General features: G+C 47.6%; 2 protein-coding genes across 2 annotated transcripts in view; both read left to right on the forward strand.

Moving 5' to 3' along the window:
- Hbs1l (HBS1 like translational GTPase) overlaps nt 1-1,062 on the forward strand; it is a 65,290-nt gene extending 64,228 nt beyond the window's left edge. The window contains exon 18 of the mRNA XM_055599293.1: nt 143-1,062. Coding sequence (XP_055455268.1) covers nt 143-154 — 12 coding nt within the window. The 3' untranslated portion in view covers nt 155-1,062. The remainder of the gene's footprint in view (nt 1-142) is intronic.
- Nucleotides 1,063-6,384: 5,322 nt separating this feature from the next.
- Aldh8a1 (aldehyde dehydrogenase 8 family member A1) overlaps nt 6,385-25,859 on the forward strand; it is a 23,351-nt gene continuing 3,876 nt past the window's right edge. The window contains exons 1-6 of the mRNA XM_055599317.1: nt 6,385-6,584; nt 10,633-10,780; nt 12,062-12,217; nt 13,933-14,082; nt 21,459-21,715; nt 25,255-25,416. Coding sequence (XP_055455292.1) covers nt 6,447-6,584; nt 10,633-10,780; nt 12,062-12,217; nt 13,933-14,082; nt 21,459-21,715; nt 25,255-25,416 — 1,011 coding nt within the window. The 5' untranslated portion in view covers nt 6,385-6,446. The remainder of the gene's footprint in view (nt 6,585-10,632; nt 10,781-12,061; nt 12,218-13,932; nt 14,083-21,458; nt 21,716-25,254; nt 25,417-25,859) is intronic.

Raw genomic sequence — 25,859 nt, forward strand, 5'->3', positions numbered from 1 at the left:
AACAAAATAAGTACCATATCGGGAAGGGAGAACTAGTGAAGGAAAAAGACATGCTTACTCCACTATCACTCGTTTCGTGGTTGTTCTTGTAAAGAGTTTCAGATGATTGCAGCATCTTTTTTCTTTTCTGTTTCTTTTGCAGATAAAAGAGTGATGGGTCCAGCTTTCACCATGTTTCCAGCTGCATCGAGACAGTCAGCACGCAGGCATCCAGGGATACAATTAAGGAAGCAGTGTGTGGTGTATAGTGTTTGTAGATGAGAGAAACTAAAGCTATCATTAGCTGCCAAGAAGTATTAACAATCACTCCTGCAAAAATTCCAAGCTGCCAACTGGCAAAGTAAGGCCAACATTGAACTTCCATTTCAAAAGCAGCCTCTCCCTCTGTGGTGGCAGAAAACACGTCTGTTTCCCTGAGACATGTGGGGAGTATTGGAAGACACTTGAATCATCATGAAATAGACTCAACTTCCAGCCAAACCAAAAAAATCGTTTTCTCTTTTCATTCTCCTGTTCTGTAATTGTTTTAAGGAAGGGTGTCTTAGTGGGGCTTTTGACATCGTCAGTCTTTGACCTGGTGCTTTTTTTAGTTAACACTAAGAGAAGGTTTCCTGAGGGTAATAGTAAAGCTGTTTTGTGTTGAAGAAGAAAGCGTCCCTCATGGTCAACAAGTCTACCTTCAGAAGTTTGACGTGAAGTGACTGAAAGCTGTCCTTAGGTCACCAAGATAATATTTAAGTTGAAAAGCCAGCTAATAAAATGCCTTAGTTTGAATGCATTGCAAAAATGTATTTTATTCCTTCAGTGTGTGAGGGAGTCTCGCCCACCCCAGGTGAGTGTTGGGCACTGTGTGCTGTCTGTCCACCCCCGGGTCTCCTGACTGACTGATCTTTTTGCTTTTTATGCTAATGGTGAATCAAGTTTAGTCTCAGCCATTTGTAACCACATCTTGGGTTTCCCATTCTTTTGGAATTGATTATTTACATATCTGGGCCTTCTATACTGACAGGCTGTGCTCCCCCTGAATAAAACTCAGGTTTTCTTCAAAGTTTCAACAACAAACTTGAAGGTTTATTGATGGATTTGTTGGCCCTTCTTTAGTTGGTATATTGATGGATTTCCAAATTTAATAGCTCCTTTTTTCCTTGCTCTCTGGATTTTGCTGTATAGCCTAGGTTCCCAGGCCCTGGGATTGCAGGTGTCCTGCAGGTGCCTGTTCCTCGTGATCGCACTCACCTGTGACCCTGATAAAGAGCACTGTGCAGCTAATTTAAAGCAACATTTTAAGTTAAGAATTTAGCATAAATAGGTAGCAATAGAAAGGAAGGGGCTTAATGACTTTGGTTTTTTGGAGTTGTAAGTGTTGAGCAGAGGTCTGGCACCGTGGCAAGCACTGGGGCCATCTCTTTCCTGTCAGAGCTCAGATGCTCAGATGCTATTAGGCGTGAATTTAGCTGACATCTCCTCATTTCTAGTCATTACTTCAGTGTTCTGTTGTCTCTGAGCTTCCTAAATCGCTTTGCTTAAGGTGAGACCAGAAGTGCCAATATGTGAACATCGCATATTTAATTTTCAAGTTTAATCTAATTATAATTTGTTCAGAGAAGGGAATGCTCCAGGAATGACTCATGAATGTGAGTTTTCTAATTCTTGTGGTTTATAAATAAATAGGGAAATGAATGTTAAAATAGCAGTCTCACACATAGGCTGGTTGGTACACTGACAATAGCAGACCTCAGAGCACAGCTAGATAATTTCAACTAAATGTATAATCCTACGGCACATTATAGAGGCCATGTCGGTGACCACACTGTGATATTCTCTTCCAGCGACTGGGAACACCTTATGAATGTGTATTTATAAAAGGAAATATTAGTGATGAAAGAAACCTTGTGTTATCAGCAGCTTAGTCTCCACGTTCTATGTAACAGAAGAATAGTCAGTTACCTTCATAGTGTGAATGTTGAAATATCAGCGCTGTGGGCCAAGCAGGGGCTCGGTGGAGCAGCGATGCACGCTTCCAGAGCACTGTCCTCTCTCCAGCTCCAATCAGCTCCTGTACTGGGGGTCAGAATGGAGCCTGGGCTGGCCTCCTGCCTCTGCACAGCTGTCCTCTAGCAGCCCCACTGTCCCCCATTCCCGGGTGGACATTTCAGACCAGTACAGTTTACTGGTGCTGGGTTCCACAGTGATGACATCAGGGCCTGGAGTTAGAGTTGTGTTTGGCAGCTTAATCATTGACTGTCAGGAACCCCCTCTCGGTAAAACCCTGAGGTAGGCCCTGGGCCTCTCCCATGTGAGGCTTTATAGAGTCAAACAGCCAACCCTGCTGCTTTGACTATGCCAACATAATAATAAACAAAATAATAGAAAATAAAGAATGAACATAAAAACAGTAAGCAGTAATAAACATTTAGGCTCCCATGGTAGCCGCTATGGTTGAAGGCTTCTTGGGCTGCTAGGAAGCTCACACTAAATTTGATGCTCAGCTCTCAAACTACACAGGATCTTAGGTTAGCATTTTATAAATGACTCTAATCTCTGCTTTTATTTGTGCTTTGTGTTCTGTTCAATATATTCTTCCTCACTCCTAACCTACTGTAATTTTGTGCTTTTTTTTTTTTCCTGGGAATGTCATTTCAGGTTACTTGTGGAATGTAAAAGTATATATTGTCAGAGTTTAGAGTATGCATGTAGCAACACACAGCTTGCGTACATTAGATGGTTATGTAACCGATACGCATGCAAGTGTGCATGATTTCTGTCTTTAGTGGAAAGGACTCGGACTACAGCCTTAAATATTAGTGACATATAGAAAAATTAGCTAAATAAATATTTTCTCAAAAATTAGAAAATACCATCCTGTGCCCGTGCTAATAGAAATGGGTTATTGAACAAATACAAGCAGGGCAAGGAGTGGCGATCTTTCTGGAGCAGTGTTCCAAATCTGTGTTGGTGTTCTCTCCTCAAGGACACAGAACATGACTCCTCGATCTTCTATGTGTGTGCAGGTGTGTGTGGAGGTCATCTGATGTCAACTGTCCTCTTTAGTCTCTTCTACCTTATCCGCTTTAGACAAGTGCTCCCAGATTTGGCTAGACTGGCTGGTCTCCAAGCGCCAGGGATCCTCCCGTGTCTGTCTCTGTAGTGCTAGGATTACAGGCGTACACTGTGGTGCTCTGACTTCTACATAGCCAGCCTCTGGGTAGCCAAACTCAGGCAAGCACATTACCAATGAGACACCTTCACAGCCCTCGCTGCCATATTTGGGCCAAGTATGTGACGCTTCTCTAATGAATACGTTATGGGGAAAATGGTTGAGAAATAATATTTCTAACTGGAGAATCCTGTTAGATACGACTCTAGCCAGATGGTGAACCTTCCGTGGTTGGCCACAGGTAGCAGCATGGTTATAATGGTGACCTCTGTGGTCTGCCTCTCAAAAAGCCTTACTAGTCTGATCTTGAGGAAAACATCAAAGTCCATTAGAAGGCTGTTGTGCAAAATGCTTGATCCCAAAACCGAGGTCTTCAAACTCATTGATAGCACATGTAACATGGGGTCCTAAATTGTATCCTACAGAAGAGAGGAATTAGGTAAAAACTAAGGAAATATGAATGAACTAGATTTTTGTTAGTAGTTCCTAAGTGTTGGCAAAGCTATACTAATGCAGGCTGTTACTGGCAGACACAAACTGCAGTGGCATGCTACTTCCAAACGATGAGGAGGATGATAATAATAATAATTAATAAATAACACCTGAACTAAACCTGTAGATGGGACGATTAAAAAGGAGCATTACTGGAAAACACAAATAACCAGCTGGGGCCAGGTAACATGTCCCAGAGGGTAAAGGCACTCACCTCGAAGCCTCCTGACCTGATTTAGATCCTCGGCGAGAAGACCGGACGCAGGAATGCTGCTGGGCGTTTCTACTGCTGTGAATTAACATTGTGCCCGGAAGTGACTTGGAGAGGAAATGGTTGATTTCCGCCTCACAGTTCAATGTAGCCCATCATCAAAGGAAGTCAGGGCAGGAACTCAAGCATGGCAGGGACCGGAGGCAGGATCCACGGAGGATGCTGCTTACTGGTTTGTACCTCATGGGTTGCTCAGCCTGCTTTCCTAAAGCACCCAGCCGGACCCTCACACACCAGTCACTAATTCAGTAAATGCCCTTAAGTCTTGTCTACAGCTCCAGTGTCTAAGGAGGCATTTTCTCAGCCCTCCCTCACGTGGCTCTAGCTTGCATCAAGTTGACATAAGACCAGCCAGCACAACTGCTTCCTTGTCCAACTTGACGCACAAACACCACTCTTCAGCGAGAGCCTTTCCTGTCTCATATGTCCCCAAGACAGCACATTAATATCAACATAAAACATTATAAATGTCACAGTCTGTAAAATTTCCGAAGTCTCTCAAACTCTAACCTCTCAACTGTGGGCTTCGATAAAGTCAACAAGCAATTTCTTCTACCCAGGAGGGAAGAACCAAAGCACAACTACGTTCAACTCAAAGCAAAAACCAATGTTCAGCTGTACAAGATTGAGTTCCTTACACCTGGGACCCACTCACCGTCCTCCAGGCTTCGAAGGGCTGGCCAACTAGCTCTACTCCTGACTGCCATCCATAGTGCCCTTAGCATGTCTGGTAGGCTCAGGCCACTTCCACTTCATGGCTGCTGTTGTGCTTGGTAATCAGCTATCACACAATGCCTTTGAGATCGTCCAAGTTATTGTATCTACTGAAAATTGTTAAATGGTATTCCACGTGTGTGTTTGTTCAATTAGTCATAGGATATTCTTATTTCTCTCACAGATGAAACTTCTATGACCACCATGCCATATATAACAACAGCAAAAATAATAATGGCAGCAGCTTGTGCTCCTTTTCTGATCCTCATCATCTCTGCATCCATGCAAGTACTTCTTTGTCTTCAACTGTGAAAAACCTACCATGGTTCTGTGGTCCAGAATGGATACTTGACTGCTCTCATCCTCATAATTATACAGATAGGATGTCTTGAACATATATCTATTTGTCTGAGAGCAAATATTTTTAAAGAAGAGATTTGTTGAAAGGAAGTCATTAGACCCAATGTAGGTATATTAACATTGGAAAGTTGTTGCAAGAAGGGTTCTGTGTACCCTGCCAGCATCGGAGAAAGAGGCGTGTACTTTTCACATTCTCAGACCGATATTAAAGTTTAAAATACTCTCTAGTCCAATTAGCCAATGGAGAGCCTTTCAGAAGGCCTCATTTCTTAACAGTGAGCCCAACGTCTGCTAATACATTTATGAACAACTCTTAGATACAGAAAGATTTTTAACATAAATTTATTCACTTTACATCCCTACTGAAGCCCCCTCTTCTCCTCCCGGTCCTACCCTCCCACTCTCTTTTCCCTTCTCCACCCCCCTTCTCAAAAAAGGGTAGCCCCACCCCCACCCCATGCCAACCCACTCCAGCACATCAAGTCGAATCAAGACTAAGACCATCCTCTTCCACTGAGGCCAGACAGGGCAGCTCAGCTAGGAGAAAGTGATCCAAAAGCAGGAGACAGAATCTGTGTTAGACAACCCCCACTCCATTTGCTAGGAGACCCTCATGAAGACCAAGCTGACCATCTGCTGCATATGGCAGGGGCTCTAAGTCCAGTCCATGCATGTTCTTGGTTGGTGGTCCGGTTCCTGTGAGCTCTTATTACAAATTCCATTCATTTTCTCTACTGGATTCGTTTATCCATTTGTAGAACTGGCAAGATTCTGTGCTTTGCTGTATATGTAGTACATTTTTGGTTGGTACCTTGATTTTCATGGCATGTGGAAGATATATGAGCTGTCGCTGCATCCCTGGCTTGAGGATGGAGGACATGTTTCAGGGAGAAGGCAGCCAAGATGAAAACAGAAAAAGATAAGCAATGGATTCTGTCCTCCATCCATCTTCATGGTCAAGGTGATGAGGTGCTGATGAGAAGTGAAGACAAAAAACTTCATCCCTGGCTCATGTGTGACCTGGAACACATTGTCTAACCTTTTAGAGGCACAATTTCTTCTCTAGAAAGGGGGAAGTCATGGTAATTCTTATTCTGCAGAACCAGCTTTCTCTATGCTTTGCACTTATGTTGAAGCTATGAGCACTCAGTGCGTGTGATTATCTGCGTGTGATCATCTGCGTGTGCGCCGTTGGTTTGCAAGGATGGTCTGAGGAGACCGAGTGTCTGATTTGGTGTTAGTATAGCACATTATTCACTTCTCAGAATGGACCAACAGTTGCCTTCCCGAACTGTACAGAGTTTGGAATCTGGAATGTTCTGGAGGGCATCAGGATGCCTCCTGGCTCCCAATATGCAAATGAGGACAGTGGGGCTGTGGAAGAGGCGGTGTCTGAACAAAGTCCTGAGGGCAGCTGCCACTGCACAGGCTGGAGCGCAGCCCCCCCTTAACATGGCTGGGAAAAAGGAACTTTTGATGCTGGAAAACTTCATAGGTGGAAAATTTTTGCCCTGTAACTCATATATAGATTCCTATGATCCATCAACAGGGGAAGTATATTGCAAAGTACCAAACAGTGGAAAAGAGGAGGTAAGTACCCAGTTAGGAAACTAAAATGCTTTCACTGTGTTGACAAATTGTGAGCAACTATTTTCTAAAGGTAAAGGGGGGTGGGGTGGGGGAGGAAAATGCAGAATTTTCTAAGGTAATTTTTCATATGACTGGACAGATAGGAGCTGGAACAGCTCTCAGCTCACTATGTTAAGAAGAAAGCTGTTACGTGCTAGCTTAACAGCTATGGGCACAGCTGGTTTTAAGTTCTGTAATTCTCAGACATGCTGTAATAGGTGTCTACTACAAGGTATTAATCAAAAGAGCTATCACAACATTAAATTCATCCTTTTCTCTAGAGTGTCCACTAACTCTGTGGGTGTATAAAAATAAGTCTTAAAGACTTCAGCTGAGAACAACAGCAACAAAAAGCTCAGCAGTTAATTTGAGACCATCATCTAATAATTCTTCATATCTCCAAAAATACCCAGGGAAACCGAACCAGCCATTTCAGTAATGAAGCTAAAAATTCAATTCTCATGTCCTTTCGTTATTCTTAACAGTTTAAAAATATTAATGGTTCATGTTGCTCTCTCTTTCTCTCCTGTTTTTTTTTTTTTCTTAGTTATGATGAATTAAGTTCACTTGGGGAATTTTGTAAAATACCTGAAATATATTTGATTATTTATGAACTATTACACTGAGAATAAAATGTTTGCTGTGCTAAGTGTGGCTGATGTGTGTGTGTGGTTATCAACTGCATGCTGCTTATTGTTTATTCTTTTGAAGGCACAAAGCAGTCGGTTATAATTCCAATCTTCCTATAGAAATATACCTTATACACAAAGTTGGTTTTCTTAAAAAATTCTGCTTTTTTCTTCATTGTTAAACTTTAAATTCATCTTCTAGAGAATAAAAACAACTTTAGACTTCTGTACTAAAGTTTCAAAATGTTGGATAACTTGTTAGTTAAATTGTAACCAGCAATTTTGTTTGCTTCCAGTGACCCAAGCTGCATGAGAAAGCTAGCTTTTTCTCTTTTTCATTCTTCCCAGTCTCATGGTGTTTCCAAAGTAATGAGATGCAGGTGGAGTGTGGCAATAGCTCACACTTCATCAGGAAGTAGAGTAAAACAGATATTTGCATTTGCTTCTATACATATGTTTTTATTTTCTCAGCAATCCAGTTTACAAATACTCTGTGTTCCACAGAAGCTGTGTGTTTGCTGACTTTATAAGATACACGTCAAATTGTGTGTGTGTGTGTGTGTGTGTGTGTGTGTGTGTGTGTGTGTGTGTTTGAGAGAGAGAGAGTGCATACTGGCATATTGCAGCCTGTGGGCTAATCTGAAAAGTAGAGGAGGACAAAAAAGCCCTCCTCTGTTCTGTGTGCATCACATTTTGGCTGCAAGAGGACGTCTGTTTTCATGTATTTATCTTGGGAACTCCACAGGGGCCTTAGGCTTTAGCAGTGGTTCTCAACCTGTGGCTCGCCTTCTCAGCCTTTCACAGGTCACATATCAGATATCCTGCCTGTCAGGTATTCACATTATGATTCCTAACAGTAGCAAAATTACAGTTATGAAGTAGCAACAAAAAATAACTATATGGCTGGAGGTCACCACAACAAGAGGAACTGCGTTAAAGCATCATGAAGGTTGAGAACCGAGGTGCTGCAGCACGTCCATTAATGGTCTTAGGACCCCTGAGACTGGGTCTGACTCTCTGCCGCTTAGTAGCCGTGACCTCTGTTGAGCTGCGGGACCTTCACATGCCTCAGCTTCCTACAGAATTAGAAGGGCTCATTTTTCTGTGCTGTTGGTTGCATTCCTTCAGACATGCAAATTAGTCAGCAGAGACTGATGGGGTTCCTCACTCACAGCCAGTCACAGACAGCATTCCACTGCAAAAACTGTCAGCTCTGAATTGAGAGCTTTGGAGAGTCGACGCATCTAGACAAGTTCCTTTCCTATGTTAGAGTTGAAACAGTCGCCTTCTTTGGGAAATGATTCAGAATTCTCAACTTTTAAAATTAAAGCCACTTCTTCCAAATTACTTGACGGATGCATTTTAGATACCATGGTAGAGATGGCACGTGCGCACCTCCCCACCCCAGCTCCCATCTGTGTCTTTAACTCTGAACTTGAAGGTTGAACAACTGACCTACCTAGAACTACATTCTAGGTAGGTCATGCATGGTCCTTGGTTGGAGTATGAGTCTCTGAAAAGACCCCTGTTTTCAATTTTTTTGGTTCTGTTGCTCTCCTTGTGGAGCTCCTGTCCTCTCCAGGTCTTACAATCTCCCCCTTCTTCCATAAGAGTCCCTGCACTCTTATGGCCAAAGGTTGGCCATAAGCCTCAGCATCTGCTTTGATACCCTGCAGGGTAGAGTCTTTCAGAGGCCCTCTGTGTCAGGCTCCTGTCCTGTTCCCTGTTTTCTCCTTCTTCTGATATCCATCCTCTTTGCCTTTCTGAATGGGGATTGAGCATTTTAGCCAGAGTCCTCCTTGATTAGTTTCTCTAGGTGTACAGATTTTAGTAGGTTTATCCTATATGTCTAATATCCACTTATGAGTGAGTATATACCCTGTTGTGTCTTTCTGTTTCTGGGATACCTCACTCAGGATGATCTTTTCCAGTTCCCACCATTTACTTGCAAATTTCCTGATTTCCTTGTTTTACTTGTAATAGCCAGAAGCTGGGAACAACCCAGACGCCCCTCAGCGAAGGAATGGATGCAGAAATCGTGGTACATCTACACAGTGGGTACCACTCAGTCAGTCTCTTTGGGATGCAGCCTTTGGCTGCTCCTAGATCCCTGTTAAGCCCCACTGGCTTAGGCCTCTGGGCCAGAGTTGCTTTGTCTGTAAAATGAAAAGCTGTGTTGGTGAAGGTGGAGCACTCCACTTGTGTGCCTCAGCTCTGCAGATCCCTCAGGGGCGTTGGCTGAGCAGCAGCGTGCTCCTTCTAATGCCCCGAAGTGTGCCGCTAGCACGGGTGTGCCACAGGGGGCTACCATTCACCCAGCAAAGGAGAGCTGGTCACTTGTACTTTGAGGCTACTATAACTATCACTGATACACTCTTGCTACGAACACTTTTTTTTTTTTTTTTTTTCTGACATGAAAATAAGTGTTCATTTCTCTGGGATAAATGTCCAGGAGGATGTTACTGACTTGGGGTGGGTGTGGGGGTGAGGAGGCTGCCTAACTAAGAGGCTAGACACTCATGCTCTGTCAGTGTGCCTGCCTTTCCCATTCCCACCAGTAGTGGATAAGAGATCTCCTTGACACCCCTCCCAGCATTTGGTATGGCCGCTGTTTTGTCCCCACCCCCTTTTCCGTGGTTCTAGTGGCCAAAACCGAGGACATTAGGCACCCTAGGAAAAAGCCATAGCACTGAGCTACATCCGCAGCCCAGAATTTTTTAAGCGTCGAAACTGACTTCATTCTCATTTCCCTATAGCTACGAAGACTGGACATCTTTCACAGCCTTATTTACCTTGGCTATACATCTTTTGTGAAATATTTGCTCATGCCTTTTGTCCATTTCCTAATTAAACTGGTGCCTTTGTGTTAAGTGTTGAAGTTTCTTTATAGGGGGCAGGTCAGAATCATTTCTTAGCTCTGTGATGTATAGGCATTTTCTCTAGGTCCACAGGCCACCCTTTGAAATGGCTGACTGACAACAGTCAGGGGCCAGGTGAACAGTTGTTCTGAGAACCCTGAGAACTGCCATCCCACCCCTGGCTCCCCTCGGGCTGGCTCGTTCACAGGAACCGGGATCTTTCTTGGCCTGTCTTGGGCTGCTACAAGTTCCCGAGAGAGCTTGGTCCAGTTTTTCAGCACAGTGGCTTGTAAGTTGGCCTGCTGCTAGCTCTGACACTGAATCCTAAGGGAATCGGGAGGAAGGGGGGAAGGCTTGGCCACAGGGTTTCACGTGGCCAGCTGCTGATCACTTTGAGCCCCTGATGGCAATGACTCAGATGGTCTGCTTTGCCTGAGGACAGTGGGGCCCTGGATTCTGAATGCCGCCAGCCTTTCAGGGATGATAGTGCTAAAGTGACCATCTCCGGTTTACTCCTCAAAGATGGAAGCTGCCGTGGAGGCTGCCAGAGAGGCCTTCCCTGCCTGGTCATCCCAGAGCCCCCAGGAGCGTTCTCTGGTCCTGAACCGGCTGGCTGATATACTGGAGCAGTCCCTGGAGGAGTTAGCCCAGGCAGAATCTAAAGACCAAGGTGAGGGGTGGGGTGTCTCTGACAGAACTTGCCTGCCTTCCAAGCTCTTTTACCACCAGGGACTGGGTTTGGGCCCAGGTGTGTCTTCCTAAACGCTCATGAGAGCTGCAGCACCCTTCGTATATCGACACTACATGGATATCAGCTCCTAGTGCCCCCACTCTAGTTTGTCTGCTGCCTTTTACTAAAATGGCTTACACTCAGGGCAAGTCAGTCACATCATTCTGTCGGAGGCGTCAAGCCAGCTTGCACAGTTGCTTCTCAACAGAAGAGATGGTGGCAAAGGCATGAAGGGTGCAGAAGGCCAAGCCTTGTGGCTGACGTGCTCTGCCCCATTGCAACAAGTCAGTGGCTGAACACAAAGCTAAGTGATGGGGGAGGGGAGTACCTTCTGCCAACCTGGTGGAAGGAGCTGCAAGCATCTGCAGCAAAGTATGCATATGGGGAGACAGGCGGGACCCGGGCTGGCCATGCAGTCCACCTGTTCCATTCAGAGGATTCCCGAGTGAAGGCCATTTGAAGAGCGGCTAGTTTTCTGATGTAGTCACCATTTTCCTCCTGTGTTCCCCCCCCCCCCCCCCCCAAAGAGCACAGGGAGAGTAGACATCTATAAACCTCACAGTGTCTTTAGGAAGAGTCATGAAGTGTTAAAATTCACCCGCCATTGACCACCCGAAAGTTAGGAAGCAGCTGGCAGGCCTCTGGAGAGAGTAGGGCTCTTCAAGGTCAGCGTGGTGGTGCGTGCCTATGAATGCAGCAGGTGGGAGGCAGAGGCAGGAGGACTGTGAATTCCAGGCAGCCGGGGCTATATAAGTGATGCTCTGAATCCCCTCCCCGCCCCCCCATACACACACAGGAAAGCATCCTGGGCTGAGGTTCTCAGGAGCCTTTGGATGGCTCTCCCCTGTGTCTGGATGATGTTTAAGGATACCATGTGCACATCCAGCTATCTTAACACTCATTACTTTAAATCCCATCATTTCAAAGTTGCTAACACACCAGGGCTCAGGTGGGCGAGACCACGGAATCTGGTAAATTCAAGATAAAACCTAGAAGGTGTTCACAGAGCCAAGATCTTCTAGCTCCGATGGAGGTCCTCTCCCCTCATTCTATGGCCTCACACCTAAATATTCCACCGCTTGGTCAATCGGGGTCAACCCTGTGCGGTAACAGTGCCTGCGGTGGGCTGGAAGTGAGCGTGGCAACAGAACTGCAGCAGAGGTCAACCTTGACCCCACGTGGAACAGACAGGCAGCCTTTTCTGCTGTTCATTTCCCACAGGCAAAACCCTCACGCTGGCGAGGACCATGGACATCCCCCGGTCCGCTCAGAACTTCCGGTTCTTTGCGTCCTCCATTCTGCACCACGTGGCAGAGTGCACACAGATGGACCACGTGAGCTGCATGCACTATACCGTTCGCACCCCGGTGGGAATTGGTAGGTGGGAATTGTTAGGCGGTGGCCAGGAAAAAGCCGAATCAGAACCAGAACGTTCAGAAAACTGTAGGCAGCCGCTGACTAGGGACAGGCCAAGGGAAGGCGAAGGGTTGGTTTTCCTACTTCCGCTGAAAATTCATCAGCTTTAGAGAGTATTTCTCCTCCATTCTCATCGTGTCACCTCCTTTGCCCATTCCAGAAACTTCATCCTGGAAGGTCACCGGGGGAGGGGATGTTGGCAGGGCCCTGTTGCTTATAAATGAAATACGAAAGCATCAGATCCCTACAGTGCCGCTGTTTAGGCTTCAGGGCCGCTTCTCCAGCACACTCGAGTGCTCTGAAAGGCTGGGACGGCAGTCCCCTTTCATCTTTATATGATTCAGTAATAGAAGAACTTTGAGTGAGTGAGTAAGTGTGTGGTTCATCTGAGTGGGCTGGCTCATTCCAGCCCTTGAGCAGGCGGGGCAGGTAGATCAGAAATACAAGGTTATCCCTGGCTACACAGTGAGTTTGGGGCCAGCCTGGACCTCAGGAAACCCTGCCTTTAAAAACAAAGTAAGTATGTGCTCGGTCAAGTAATGCCAGTTCTCTGGTAGAACTGACAGTTAACTTCCTTCGCCACCACTTGTCCTTGAAGTGTCTGAAATGACTAGGTATGACCAGTAGGTGTCACTGTTTCCCCGAGAAGAAACACCTTGTTTTACTATCTACAAATATTAGGACTACGAAAAGGAAGCCAATGAAACACTGCACTGTCTTGATTCCCTGAACCCTCTAGAAATCATTTCCCAAGGCACTGTAGGAAGTTTTAAACTCCTGCTAAGAAACATATGAATATATTTTGTTGTGAACACATTCTGTTACTCTTAAAGAACATATTTTTTCCCCCCTATGGGAAATTTAGTACTGTGAGATATACTTACTTCCACAGGGCAAAATATGAAATAAAGTGAATTTGATTCTTGATTCAAAGGGAGACTTTGCATTTGTGTAGGCTGTGGATGAAACTGGACAGTTTAAGAATGTTTCATAGAGACAGACAAACTTACGTATTTGTAGTATCATGAGATTCTTTGGGCCATTGTGTAAGTAAACTGATTGCATGGTTCTTGAGTGTGAGCTTGGTGGGTGGCAACAAAGTCAAAAGAATGGACGTGCTCGCTGGAAGGCAGGCGCAGTGTTTTCCAGCGAGCTGGGCTTGACTTTAAGACGTTCTGCGTTGCCAGGGGGGATTTCACAGTGTGTGTCGGAGACCACCGCCTGACCGCTGGCCAGTCCCTACTGGAGCAGCCGGAGCCATTCTGTGCCCGTTTCACACTTAATTCAGCAAAGCCTGAGCTTTCTCAGTGACAGGAGGCTGGACACAGGCAGGGAAGCGTAACTGAGCAGCTTAATACTGACACCGCCCTGGGAGGAGGCTTTCTTTATGAAGGTCTTCAGACTTCAGTATGCACTCTCTTCAGGACACACTGACAAATCGTCGATGCCCTTCAGCCCTGCGGCTTGTATTGCTGAGGTTTCTGATCAAACCCATGGCTCCTCAAGAGGGGCGAATTGCTTGTAAGGTGTCTAGGATAACTTTCCTGAAGTTGGCTCAAGTGAAGCTTGGGTGTCCCGTGTGCAGCACGGAATTCTGGGAGGACTGCCTCTCAGCCGGCCTTGCCTCTGAGGCAGTGTCATCCCAGCCACGCATCTGTTCTCTTCTCCTTCCTCAGCTGGTTTGATCAGCCCTTGGAACTTGCCGCTCTACCTGCTGACCTGGAAGATAGCTCCGGCCATCGCTGCCGGGAATACCGTGATAGCCAAGCCCAGCGAGCTGACCTCTGTGACTGCCTGGTTGTTCTGTAAACTCTTGGATAAAGCAGGTAACAGAGTGTAGGAACAGCGAGGAGGGGCCTGGAGCTGGGGCAAAACTGCTAGAAGCAACCTTCACCCAGGGTGAACCTGATTCCAGTGATGTCTTTCCATTTAGTAGGCCTGAGCGCTTCTAGGCAGCCGTGCCTTCACGCACAGCGCGTTCTCTTCTGCTGAACCTCATGGGGCTGGGGAGCATTGCAGGAAACATTGCAGGCTCAGAGGGACCTGATCACATCAGGCGCCAACTAGTTTGAGATAGCATCGTCAGCAGTCACTTTAAATTTAGGTTTGAACTACTAGTCAGTCTTGGAAGCTGGGTATTCCTAGAGTTTGTGTGTATGAACAATGCCTGATAGTCAGCCTTTTTCAAGGAATTTAATTAGACGCGTCCCAGTTTCTCCGTACTTGGAACCATGCAGAAGGTGATGGACGCCGCCTCTGATCAACATCCACCCATTTGCTCCTCATTCTCTTTGAGCTAACGGTTTAATGTCCACACTTTTAGGTGGACTTCCTGGTTCTGTTTGGGATATAACTGCATTGAGAAACCTGAGCCTCCCCTGGCATTGAAATCCCAAGCAAGGAAAATTTCCATTGGGGTCCTCAGCTTATGACCCCCTATAGCTAGAGCAGCCATGATGACTGGGTGTTGGGGAAAGGCTCCTCAGCCTCTGCCTGTGTCAACACATCATGTGCTTGCTGCCTTTTAGCACAGAAAAGTCACTTCTCGAATCTCCTGCCTCCAGAGTATGAGCAGCAGGTAGAAGTCTGCTTCCCCCTCTCCCCCCACCCCCACCTTCTGGATGCCTCAGAAGCAAAGGGATGCACATTAGCTTCCAGGGATGTTTTGCTAGTTCCTTGGGACTTTAATGATGGGTTAAACCTGAGGTAGTTTACAGAATGGGTCTGCTCCTTACAAGGCCTAGGAGTGAGGCCTTCTAACCGCAGCCTTCGAGCTGACCTGTATCGATGCCTCAGGTCTCTAGAAGGTGGAGACTGTGCCCCCCTCTCCCATTTCCAGAGTGCTCCTGTCCTGCCTTACAGGTGGACCACATTCTAATTCCATTCTTTGCAAATCTGAGTCTTTGGTGTGCCCATGAGCACAAGCCTCTTCTTGCCAGCTTAGTGGCTGCAGGTTCCTACAGTGGGGCAGGACGGGACTATGCTAGCCACCTCTCGTCATCACAGCAAACACCTGAGATGGATTGGCCTGACAGTAAGGGAGTTTGGTATTCTCACTTTTGGACGTTCCAGTTCCCTGTCAGTGGACTCCGTCACATCTAGGTCTGTGGGGAGGTAGTGTGTCATGGTGGGAGGTGAGCACATCATGACAGCAAGGACAAAGGAGAAGAAATTCCAGCCAGGATTGCCATATGTTCTTCCAGGTCACGCTTTCGGAGACGTAACTTCTTCCTTCTAAATCCTTGCTCTTAAATGTTCCATCACATACAGCAGCACAGTGGCCCGAGGACTATGCCTTCAATGGTGGGCCTTTGAGGGACCTCTCAGATCCAGACAGAGCAGCTCACTCTCTGCCTGGATCATGCTGAATATGCATTTCCCCCTTTTTTCTTTTATTTGACAGCGGACATGGCCCCTGTCTTAGGTTGTCCCCCACATGGAGATCTTACCCGTCATTGAGTACCATGTAGCCAGCTTGTCAGGAGCTCCTCCAAGACCTGCCTTAGGTCACCTCAGCACATCTGGGGTCTTATCCATCATTGGTCAAATGGAGGACAGAGGAGGGTCTTTTCTAGGAAGATGCCTGGCCCTAGGCAGAGTTGGATTCTTGAGTAGCTAACCAATGATAACGTATTTCTACTTGATGCAGCTTAATTGCCTCTAACCTCTGCTGGATAAACTGTATGAACTTGTTAAGAATGCATGGCCCAAGGCTAAGTAGGAAAATGAGGAGGAGTAAGAGTCTGAGTAGAGGAAGAATATAGGGTAGGAGGCTATGAAAGCCAGTCCATAGGGGTTTTTCTTGATGTTCTCAGCGTCATCTCTCTAAGTCTTCCTGAAGGATTTTGATTTTATCTCTGACAATGCCTGATTTGTTGGCATAGAAGCAGCATTTTTACTGCAAAAACAAGCAGATGCCGCTTTTTTCGGCAGTTAGTAGGTCCAAACCTCTTCTGTTTTTGAAGAACTACCTCTGCCAGGGAGTCTAACTGATCTTGGAGGTCTTTTATAGAAAGGCCATTCCTCCCCGAAAAAGGAACACCATGGGGGGGGGGGCAAAGAAGGGATTTCTGCAGGTGGAGTTGGAGTGACAGAGGGAGGGGTAGACACCTCCAACATGAGTGCTGCTATTATCAGGACGAGGTAGTACCCGAAAGCAGTCCCCATGGAAAGGTCGGGAAAAGGGAACGGGGGGGGGGTGATTTAAAATATTTAAAGTATCTAATATTAAATATTCAAATAAAGCCAGTGGATTGCAATTAAGTCTTGAACACCCCCACCGTCTGTATAGCCAATGGGGGCCTCATAGTTCCAACAGACCCTCTGTCCTGCCATGCCAAGGCAGGGAGACTGAGCTAGGCCCCCTCCTTCTGTAATCTCTCTGGCCTTGGTAGGATCTCCGAATCCCCCTTCACTGATCGTAAGGGTCACCAGGAAAAGGATCGTCTTCCACATTTTCATTGGTTTCTGGGGAAATAATAAAAGAATGCTTCTCAGGGTTAGATAACTCCCTGGAGGAGTCATTGTCATCCTCACCCTTTAGTGGTAGTAAATATTTTGTATCTCTGGCTGGCACCCGTATGGGCCTCTTCTCATCTTTGGGGAATATACATCCAAATCCTCTTCCTGCTGTGAGGAGAGGGTTGGGTCCTCTCCAGGCTCCTGTCCATGGACCTCTCCATCTGACTCTTATGGAGCTATGTGGAGTGAATGTGGACTAAATTTTTTGAAATGGTGACTAATACTTGTTATCTTTTAAAAAATTTAAAATATTTAAAGTAAATAGTGCCTTTTTCAATTGATTATGAGGGGAAAATGATTCCTTCTTTTGTTTTTGTAATTGTATCTTTAAAGTTTGGTTAAATCTTTCTGCTATGGCTTGGCCCTTTGGATTATAAGGAATGCCAGTAGTATGAGAAATTTTCCATGTCTATAAGAATTCCCAAAACGGTTTGCTTATAAAGCATGGACCGTTGTCTGTCTTAATACTCTCAGGTAGACCCAAGGTGGCAAAGCACTGAAGCATATGACAAATAGCATGTTTGGACTTCTCTCCAGCATGAGCTGAGGCCCAACATGCATTGGAGAACGTATCCACTGAAAGGAAAATGTCTGCTGAGTGTTTAGTTCAGATGTTTCAGAATGCTGCTGTATGTCTTGTGAGGAATTTGAGGGGAAGATTTCGTGGTGGAAGGTGTTAACGTGGCCTGGATGGACTTGAGTGGGGACCCCACTGGACTGTGGAACTGCGGGGTGCCTATGGACTCTAGCTGCTTGCTCAGGAGGAACTCCTCACTGCTGCTCAGAAGGCCTGCCTCCCGCCCTCTCTCCCCACGCTTCCCTTCCTCAACCGGCTCAGGTTCTAGCATTTCAGAATCTCCCTTCCTGTTAAGAACTTGTCCAAATAGCTGGTGTATATGCTCTCCTTCCTGTTTATCCTTCCTGACCTCACAACAGAACTGACTGATGAGAAACACTCCTCCCCAACTCTCACAAACTGGCTGTCCCAAGAGGACTGGTACAAGGCTTCCAACTGAGCCAAATTAGAGGCCCCTCCCTTATCTAGCTTTCTCCAGGCCCCCAAGCCTGTTGCTCTAACTTGCTCCTGATAAGGGGCTGGGAGAGCAGCCTGTGGGAGGCCTGTGGAGTATTGGTCAGCTGTGCCCCAAAGCATTCCGTAAGTTAGAGGCACCTGGGGGTTAGCTCGTTGGTTGCGTTCCCCCTGGACCCTGCATTCCTCCTTGTAGGAGGCCAACCATTTAAGGAAGGCCGGCCCTGAAAGGACAGCCTTGGGAAGGCCCATCCAGTCTTGTATAGCGCATAACTGATGCTCCAGCCCCTCAAGGATATTCTCAGCCCAAGGCCAATTGGGCCCATCCTCCGCTGCTGCCTCACGCAGTTCCTCGAGGTCTAGAGCCCCCCAGGGTGCCCAGCCGGGGGGGGGGGACCAGCCGCCCCAGGAGCAGCAGTGACCGGGAAAAGTTCCACAGGTCTCTCCAAATACGGAGGGGGCATAGAGGAGCCAGCGAAGGGGTTAGTAAGTGAGCCCTGTTTCAGCGGCACAGCCGGAGGGTTAGGGGCTGGCCAGGGGGCATTCTCAAATGGATCTAAAGAAGGATATATATTCTGTCTCTGGGGAGGGGGCTCATCATCTGGCTTAATGCTGGTTTTGGTTCTGGTGCCTTCCTCCTTTTCGGGGGGGGGGGGAAGCAGCTCCTTCCCCAGTCCACTTTCCTGACTCCTATCCTTATCCTTGTGTTCTTTGGGCAGTCTCAGAGGGAAGCAGCCCTCAGGGGAATGACTCCCAAAGGGGAGATATCCCCATCCTGGACCTGTGCTCTGTTGACCAGGGTTTCTACTGGGCCCCAGGTGTCCCAGTCAAGCAGGGCGGCCTCGTCCTGCAGCCATGGAGCAACCTTTATACTTTATACTTCCACGCTTGAAGGGCTTGAGCATCAAGCAGAGTGAAACCCCTATTTTTAAGCAAAATTTGTAGGGATTCCAGCCTGGGTTGGATTTGTGAGATGAAGAGGCCTGCCCCATATTTAACGGGGTACACTCACTCGCAGACCAATTGGCCCGTCAGCGTTCTTCTGTAGAGCAGGTTCCTCATACAGGGCACCGTCTGCCTGGCCGGTACCCGGCAGGTAGAGCTGAGAGAAGGATGCCCCAGGGAATAAAACACCGAGCTGGGAGATCTGTCGAAGGCAGGAACTCGGTTTAGTAAATTAAGGGTCCTTTTTATAGGTTTGGGTCAAGGGGCAGGTTTAAGTGGTGTAAGGAGAGGGGGGCCAGCGACAAAACTCCACCTAACAGTTACCAGGCAGGGTTCATTTTAAGGTGGGTATACTGAGTCAGTTTTGCCCGGAAGCGGTGCCTCCCAAATCAGAAGCCAAAGACAGGTCTCCAAACTCGAGCCAGGCTCAGGTAGATGCAGCAGGTCTTATCAGGCCCAACACATGTCCCTGTATTTTCTTCAGGTAAATTTTTCTTTCTAATTCTCTTTCTCTCTTTCTCTCTCTCATTAGGTTTTCTATTTCCTGTGATTGGCCTAGCATTGCTTTCATTTTTGGAAGCTAATGAGCTATTACGCCAAGGCAGCCCTCCCCTTCTCCTCGCTGGGCTGGCATTACCTGCTCTGCTCTTCTCCCCTACACAGCCCGGCTGCTCAGGCTGCACTCCTGCCCCCTCGGGCCTTGCTTTCCTGTTGGGATTGGAATGATGTGTGAAACGTACATGTGAAATTCTACTTTGCTTCACCGAAAGAGGAGTCTTTAAGGGCGGAAGAGTGAGCGTACGGTGGCAATACGTCCTGCGTGGGTTTACCTGTGCTGTCTTGAGCATTTATACAAACTTCGCCAGGGAGCAGACTGCACAATAGGGTCATGAAGAGGCGTGCAGCAAGTACCTCTCCGGGAATTTTAAAATGTTCCCTGTCCTCTTGAGGTCCTAAATCTTGTTTCTGTAGTCTCCACTGACTAGACCTATGGCCCCTCCCACCAGTTTTCAAACTGCTCCTTTAAACTGAAGTCTTTTTGCCCGTTGTCCAGCCTTAGCAAAGGCTTCATTCTGTGTGTTCCTGTGTTTCTGAATTATCTCCTGGCCACTTACCTCCTTTTCATTTTGCAATTTCTGTTTGTCAACTGCACTGTGCTTCTCTTCTGATCAGAATGTCTTAGGAGCTCAGAGGGCAGATACCTGGGCATAAATTTTGTTTCTGCCTGGCTCAAATGGCAGATGGTACTAGGAAATCATGACAAGCTGTTGCCTTTTACCACAGTGACATCAGACCTCAAGCAAACAGCCAGAGGGATAATGTGTGTGGAACTTAGTCAGCCTGAGGAATGAGCTCATTGTCCCGTGGTGAGAGATACACCGTGTTCCTGTGTTTTCTCTCAGCTTCTGTTAAAACATCACAGTAAACATTACACACAACTCAGGTCGTTTTTGCCATTCAGGATTTATTAATATTAACAGACCTCAAGTGGCTTTGGTGACTGAGGCTGTAGGGAACAAGCCCGTTTATAACGGGACAAGCACAGGTTACTAGTAATAATGGCTGACGCTCACTGAGCAGCGGCAGATGTCAGCTGTGACAGGTGGTACGGGGGCACAGCGGAGAACAACACGCAGGTAGTGTTTCTGTCCTCAGCCAGCCAGTGGGGGGCAGGCGTCAGGGAGTAAATTCATGGCTGGGGGATATTTCAGCCAGGTAAGCCCTTGGCACACAGCGTGAGGCTCTGGATGCACGCTGACCCAGGTTAGGAGGCCTGGTGTGCGAGCCGGTGCCGGGGAAGCGGGTCTCGGATGCTCATCCAGTCTAGCCCGATCCGGGAGCTCCAGGCTAACGAGGTTCTGTGGCTCTGGAAGGATGGCTTCTGAGGAATGACCCTGAGGTTGATTTCTTTACACACATGTGCATCCACATGCATTCAAATGAGCACACTCAGACACACGCATGTACACACTCAGAGACACCCAGGCACACTTCCTCAGACAGATGCAGGCACACGCTCAGACACATGCACACACACACACACACACACACACACACACACACACACACACACACTCAGACACATGTCCACACACTCATCCTCAAGAGTTTACTCCTGAAAATGTGTAGATTTAGGTGTAAAGGGTCTGGCAGTAGAAAAGGCTGAGGCCCTGACTTGTGTATGTTTTTGGTATTGGTCTCATGATTTCGGGTTGCAGTGATACCGTACCCACCCAAGGGCACAGGATCTTGGGTCAAGAGTTACCCCAGGCTGGGAAGCCTCCTCCTGTTCCTCTCAGCCAAGGTAGTTAACCTCTTCCCATTTCTGCAGACTCACACACCCGCCTCTTTGATGCTGTCACCTGCTTTGCAACTTCTGGGTATCGAGTTGGAGCAAGCCCCCCCCCCCACCAATGTCACACAACCTTTGACCTGCTTGATCTTTGACCTGCTTAACCCAAAGCTCAGTCAGTGTGACAGACGGTTTCTTAGAATGTCCTCTCCCTGGCGTCTTTCCAGGCCGAAGCACCCAGAGAAACCCCAGCAGGTGGCTTCTGTAAGCAGGGGTGACTCCAGGTGCTGTCGCCCAGCTTCCCCTCAACCCCAGACAGCTTTTGGGCTCCCAGAGGAGTGTCAGTGTCACTTCAGGCGTCCTCAGTAAGCCTAGGGCGGCGCTCACTACTGCTGGTTTTCCTGCCCTTGCAGGTGTTCCGCCAGGGGTGATCAACATCGTGTTTGGAACAGGGCCCAGGGCTGGTGAGGCCCTGGTGTCCCACCCCGAGGTGCCCTTGATCTCTTTCACTGGGAGCCAGCCCACAGCTGAGCGGATTACCCAGCTGAGTGCCCCCCACTGCAAGAAGCTCTCCCTGGAGCTGGGAGGCAAGAACCCCGCCATCATCTTCGAGGACGCAGATCTGGAGGAGTGTGTCCCGGCAACCGTTAGGTCCAGCTTTGCTAACCAGGTACGGGTCTAGCCTACCGAGGCTCTGTGAAGCTGGGTCTGTTTTTATCACAGTGCAAAGTCCAGGGGTGGGGTTGGGGTGGCAATGGTCCAGTTATTTTTCCAGCATCCGGCAGTGGCCTGGTGCTGGAAAAGGTCATTGGATCTTTCCGTCGCACAACTTTTATCAGGTACCAGCCATGGTAGAATGATTGGTTTTGCTACTCTTGGCATCTCCATTTATTTATTCACACAGGGGCCTGTCTTTTCTTTGCGGCTACATGTCCTATTGCCAGTAGGTTTTCTTATCTTCCAAAGCTATCCCCAAGGAGTTCCCAGTCCCACGACATTCCAAAGTGAGTTCCTGAGCTTGGAGACAGGGAACTCCAGGACATCTTCGCACCTCCTGTTATTGTCATAGCACACATGTTTCTGTGGGCTCCATCATTTGTTTTTCAGGTTCTTCAAAGTCACAGCCCCCCAGGGGAGAGCGCTTGACCATGTTAACCGGATGGCGGCCTCCCACAGATGGGAACAAGGCCCGAATTTCTTTACCTTCATAGTAACTGGAACACTGCCACCTTCCAAAGGAATTCTGTGAATGTTTAGTGTAACACTTGACTTTCAGGCTAACATTTTCATGATGATTGTAATGACGGTTATTTCTTTTGCTGTGATTCCACATGAAGATGGCTAGAAATACAGTGTTACTGTGTTGATAGGTAATTCAGTGTTATAACACAACAGATTTAATCGCTAAAACGAGCAGATATCAAGTGAACAATTTAACTATTGAGGGCTTCAAGACGAAGAGAGGGACAGACTCTGAGGATCTGACATGAAGGAAGCTGAGCTGACACGTTGCGTAAGGTAGCCCCGTGCTAAGCAGGAGCAATTCCAGGTGCTGTAGCCCAGCTTCCCTGTAGGCTACTCATCTACCAAGGTAACTCTAGGAGCTCAGGTGGCTGACCACCCTTTCTGGGAGCAGGAGTTTTAGATGGCAATGAGAGAAAGGATATAGTCAAGCCGAGGAAATTGGTGGGTTTTAAGCAAACTACCATGGCTTGCTTTGTTTGCTTAGCTAATTGATGAGTTCCAGGCAGAGCATGTTTCTCCCTTAATTGAAGATAATTGGCTCCCGGCAAGGGAGGGTTAAAGTCTCAGGGTGACCTGGGGTATGTATTAATTCAAGGCTCCATTTCCTAACTGTGCTGAGAATTCTAACAGTGCAGGGTATTTCGGAGAAAGTGCCCCAATCAGTGCAGAGAATGGCATAGAGCTTCAGTGAAGGCTTTTTTTCTTTTTGTTGTTTTTTCTTTTGGAGTCATGTTTTCTTGAATCTCAGTGTGATCTGCATTTTCCTCGCACCATGTGATGAGGAACTTGTTAAAACTTTTAACAAGTCCCTCCAGTGTGCCCTTCTTATGGAACTTATGCAAATGACCCCAACAAGTGCTCGCCCACCCACCTTCCGAGTCACGGAGGCAGATGGTTGTGATCGGTGTCCTGTTGGAGAAAGAATTCATTATTCCAGAACATTAACTGCCTAATTTGGACAATAAACCTTTGTATAAATACCAAGATAATTAGAAGCATTCTGTTCCCTAGGACTGTTATGAGCACCAAATATAAATGTGATGAAAAATGTTATTAATATTTATGCATTCATACACTTTCGTACATTTTGCTCTGAAATGTTTGGATGTGGTTTATAAACTAGTTAATGTTATATTTTGATGGCTGTTAGGAGTATTTTTCTCTCCAAAACCTACCAGGACCTGTCCTTTGAGTATTCAGTATGTCTGTTTAGATGTCTGGTGCCATCGGAACTTAACATGCCCACAGCAGAACTCTTCATTTCCCTATCTCTCTCCCAGAAATGATGATTTCCTTTCCTCCCATTTGCCTTTTGAGAAAAAAGCATGGCACTCAAAGCGGTGCAGGGCCCGAAGCTCGGGTCAGCCTGGTCCTGCTCTCTGTCTCCCTGTATCTATGTCAGCCTGGTCCTGCTCTCTCTTCTCCCTGGTGCAGGGCCTGAAGCTCAGGTCAGCCTGGTCCTGCTCTCTGTCTCCCTGTATCTATGTCAGCCTGGTCCTGCTCTCTCTTCTCCCTGATGCAGGGCCTGAAGCTCAGGTCAGCCCTGGTCCTGCGCTCTCTTCCTGTACCTAGGTCTGGTCCATAAACAGATCTTGTTGGTTCTATGTTTGACACAGTTTCCAAACTCGTTACTTTTCTAGTGTCTCCGTGTAGGTCTCCTACGCTCTTGGGGTCACGTCCGTCTGAGAATTCTGAATTCCGTGGGATCTCATTTCTGCTCTCCGCTTCCATTAGTGCAGTATGAGCCTCCTACACTTATTTGAGCTTTTGGAAGATTTTTCTCCACTCCTCACTCTGATTTCATTGTTGTTTTCTACACATCGTTGAGAACGATGGCGTACACCTGTAAACCTCCCCGTCAGAGGAAGTGGCTCAGTCGGGAAGCCCTAGCCGTGCAAATGTGAGAGCCTGAGTTCTGCCCACGACAGACGGAGGGGACAGGCAGATCTTCTGGCTCAGGGTCAGTCAGCCCCGCCTCCTCAGAGAGCCCGAGGCCACTGCGAAGACCCCGTTCCCCCAAACCAAAAACCAAAGCAAGCAACGACAGAAAGAACACTCAAGGTGAACTGCTCCTGAGTGGACACACGAGGCGTGCACACACCACACACGCATGTGGATAGGAACATGCACACAGCCACGTGTACTCGCACATACACACACATGCATGCACACAACTGCACACATACCCACACCACATACAGACCACATACACACATGCGCACACCAACACTCACGCACATACATATGGACACGCAGTCATCCACACGCACACCCTTACACACGTGCATGCAGATATGAACACACATGCATTCACATTTCACTCACATACATGCCACACACAGGCGTACACACGGGATGTAAATCTGATCACATCACTCGGTGGCTTAAAACCTCTTGTTTCCCTCCCATGATGCTGAGAGGGAAGCAAACTCCCCCCCCCCCCCAGCCCTTGAGGGTGGTGGCGGCTCCCCTCCTTCCCTCATCTTCTTCCCTTCCCTGAAGACGTCACCGCCTCCGCCCACACCCTCAGCTCACCTCCTGACCTTCATTGTCCACACCAGCCTTGGCCCCACAGCGGGTCACCCACTCTTACCGTAGAAACCTCTCTCTTCCCGGTTTCTGCTTATCCGACTCCTTCATATCCACCCAGACTCCCTTCAAATATCAGCTCTGTAAGCACTGCCCTCGAACTCCTACCCTGAAATTCCTAAGTGTGCCATCTGCCTAATGTGCCATTGTTCTGCCAGCTCCCCGGAGTTGTAGCACGTAGTGAATGTTTACTCGTGCTTTTGTCTGCCTTCCTGTGAGATTACGTGTTCCGTGTGGTAGGGACTAGTCCTGTTGACAGGTGGATCCCGTTGCCTGCACCGGAGCCTGGGGCATGGCAGGTGAGTGGACACACGGGTGTCGTTTCCCTGTGAAGAAGAGTTCCCCCAGCTTTGTCACTGTCTTCCCTCTTGGCAGGGGGAGATCTGCCTGTGTACCAGCAGGATCTTTGTCCAGAGGAGCATCTATGGGGAGTTCCTAAAGAGGTTCGTGGAAGCTTCCAGGAAGTGGAAAGTTGGCGCTCCTTCTGACCCGTCAGCCAACATGGGTGCTTTGATAAGTAAGGCACATTTGGAGAAGGTAAGTAAATCTCTGCCATGTACCTTCCAGAGAGTTCGTAATTAAAGAGAAACCCAGAGGCGGCGAGGTGGTGGTGCACACCTTTAGCTCCAGTACTCAGGAGGCAGAGGCGTGTGGATCTCTGTGAGGTCAAAGCCAGCCTGGGCTACGTAGTGAGTCCCAGGAACAAGACAGCCAGAGCTACATAGTGAGACCCTGTCTCAAAAAAGTGAGTGAGAGAGAGAGAGAGAGAGAGGGAAAGAAAGAGAGAGAGAGAGAGAGAGGATACCTAGGGACTGGAGAGTTGGCTCCATGGTATTAGTCTGAATTTGGATTCTGGTACTCACACTGGGAAGTTCCAAATGCTTGTAACTCCAGTTCCAAGGGATCTAACATCCCTTCTGATATCCATGGGCAACACACACACACACACACACACACACACACACACACACACACACACA

This window comes from Psammomys obesus, unplaced genomic scaffold, assembly GCF_907164565.1.
Source record: "Psammomys obesus unplaced genomic scaffold, mPsaObe1.curated_primary_1811, whole genome shotgun sequence".
Lineage (NCBI taxonomy): Eukaryota > Metazoa > Chordata > Mammalia > Rodentia > Muridae > Psammomys > Psammomys obesus.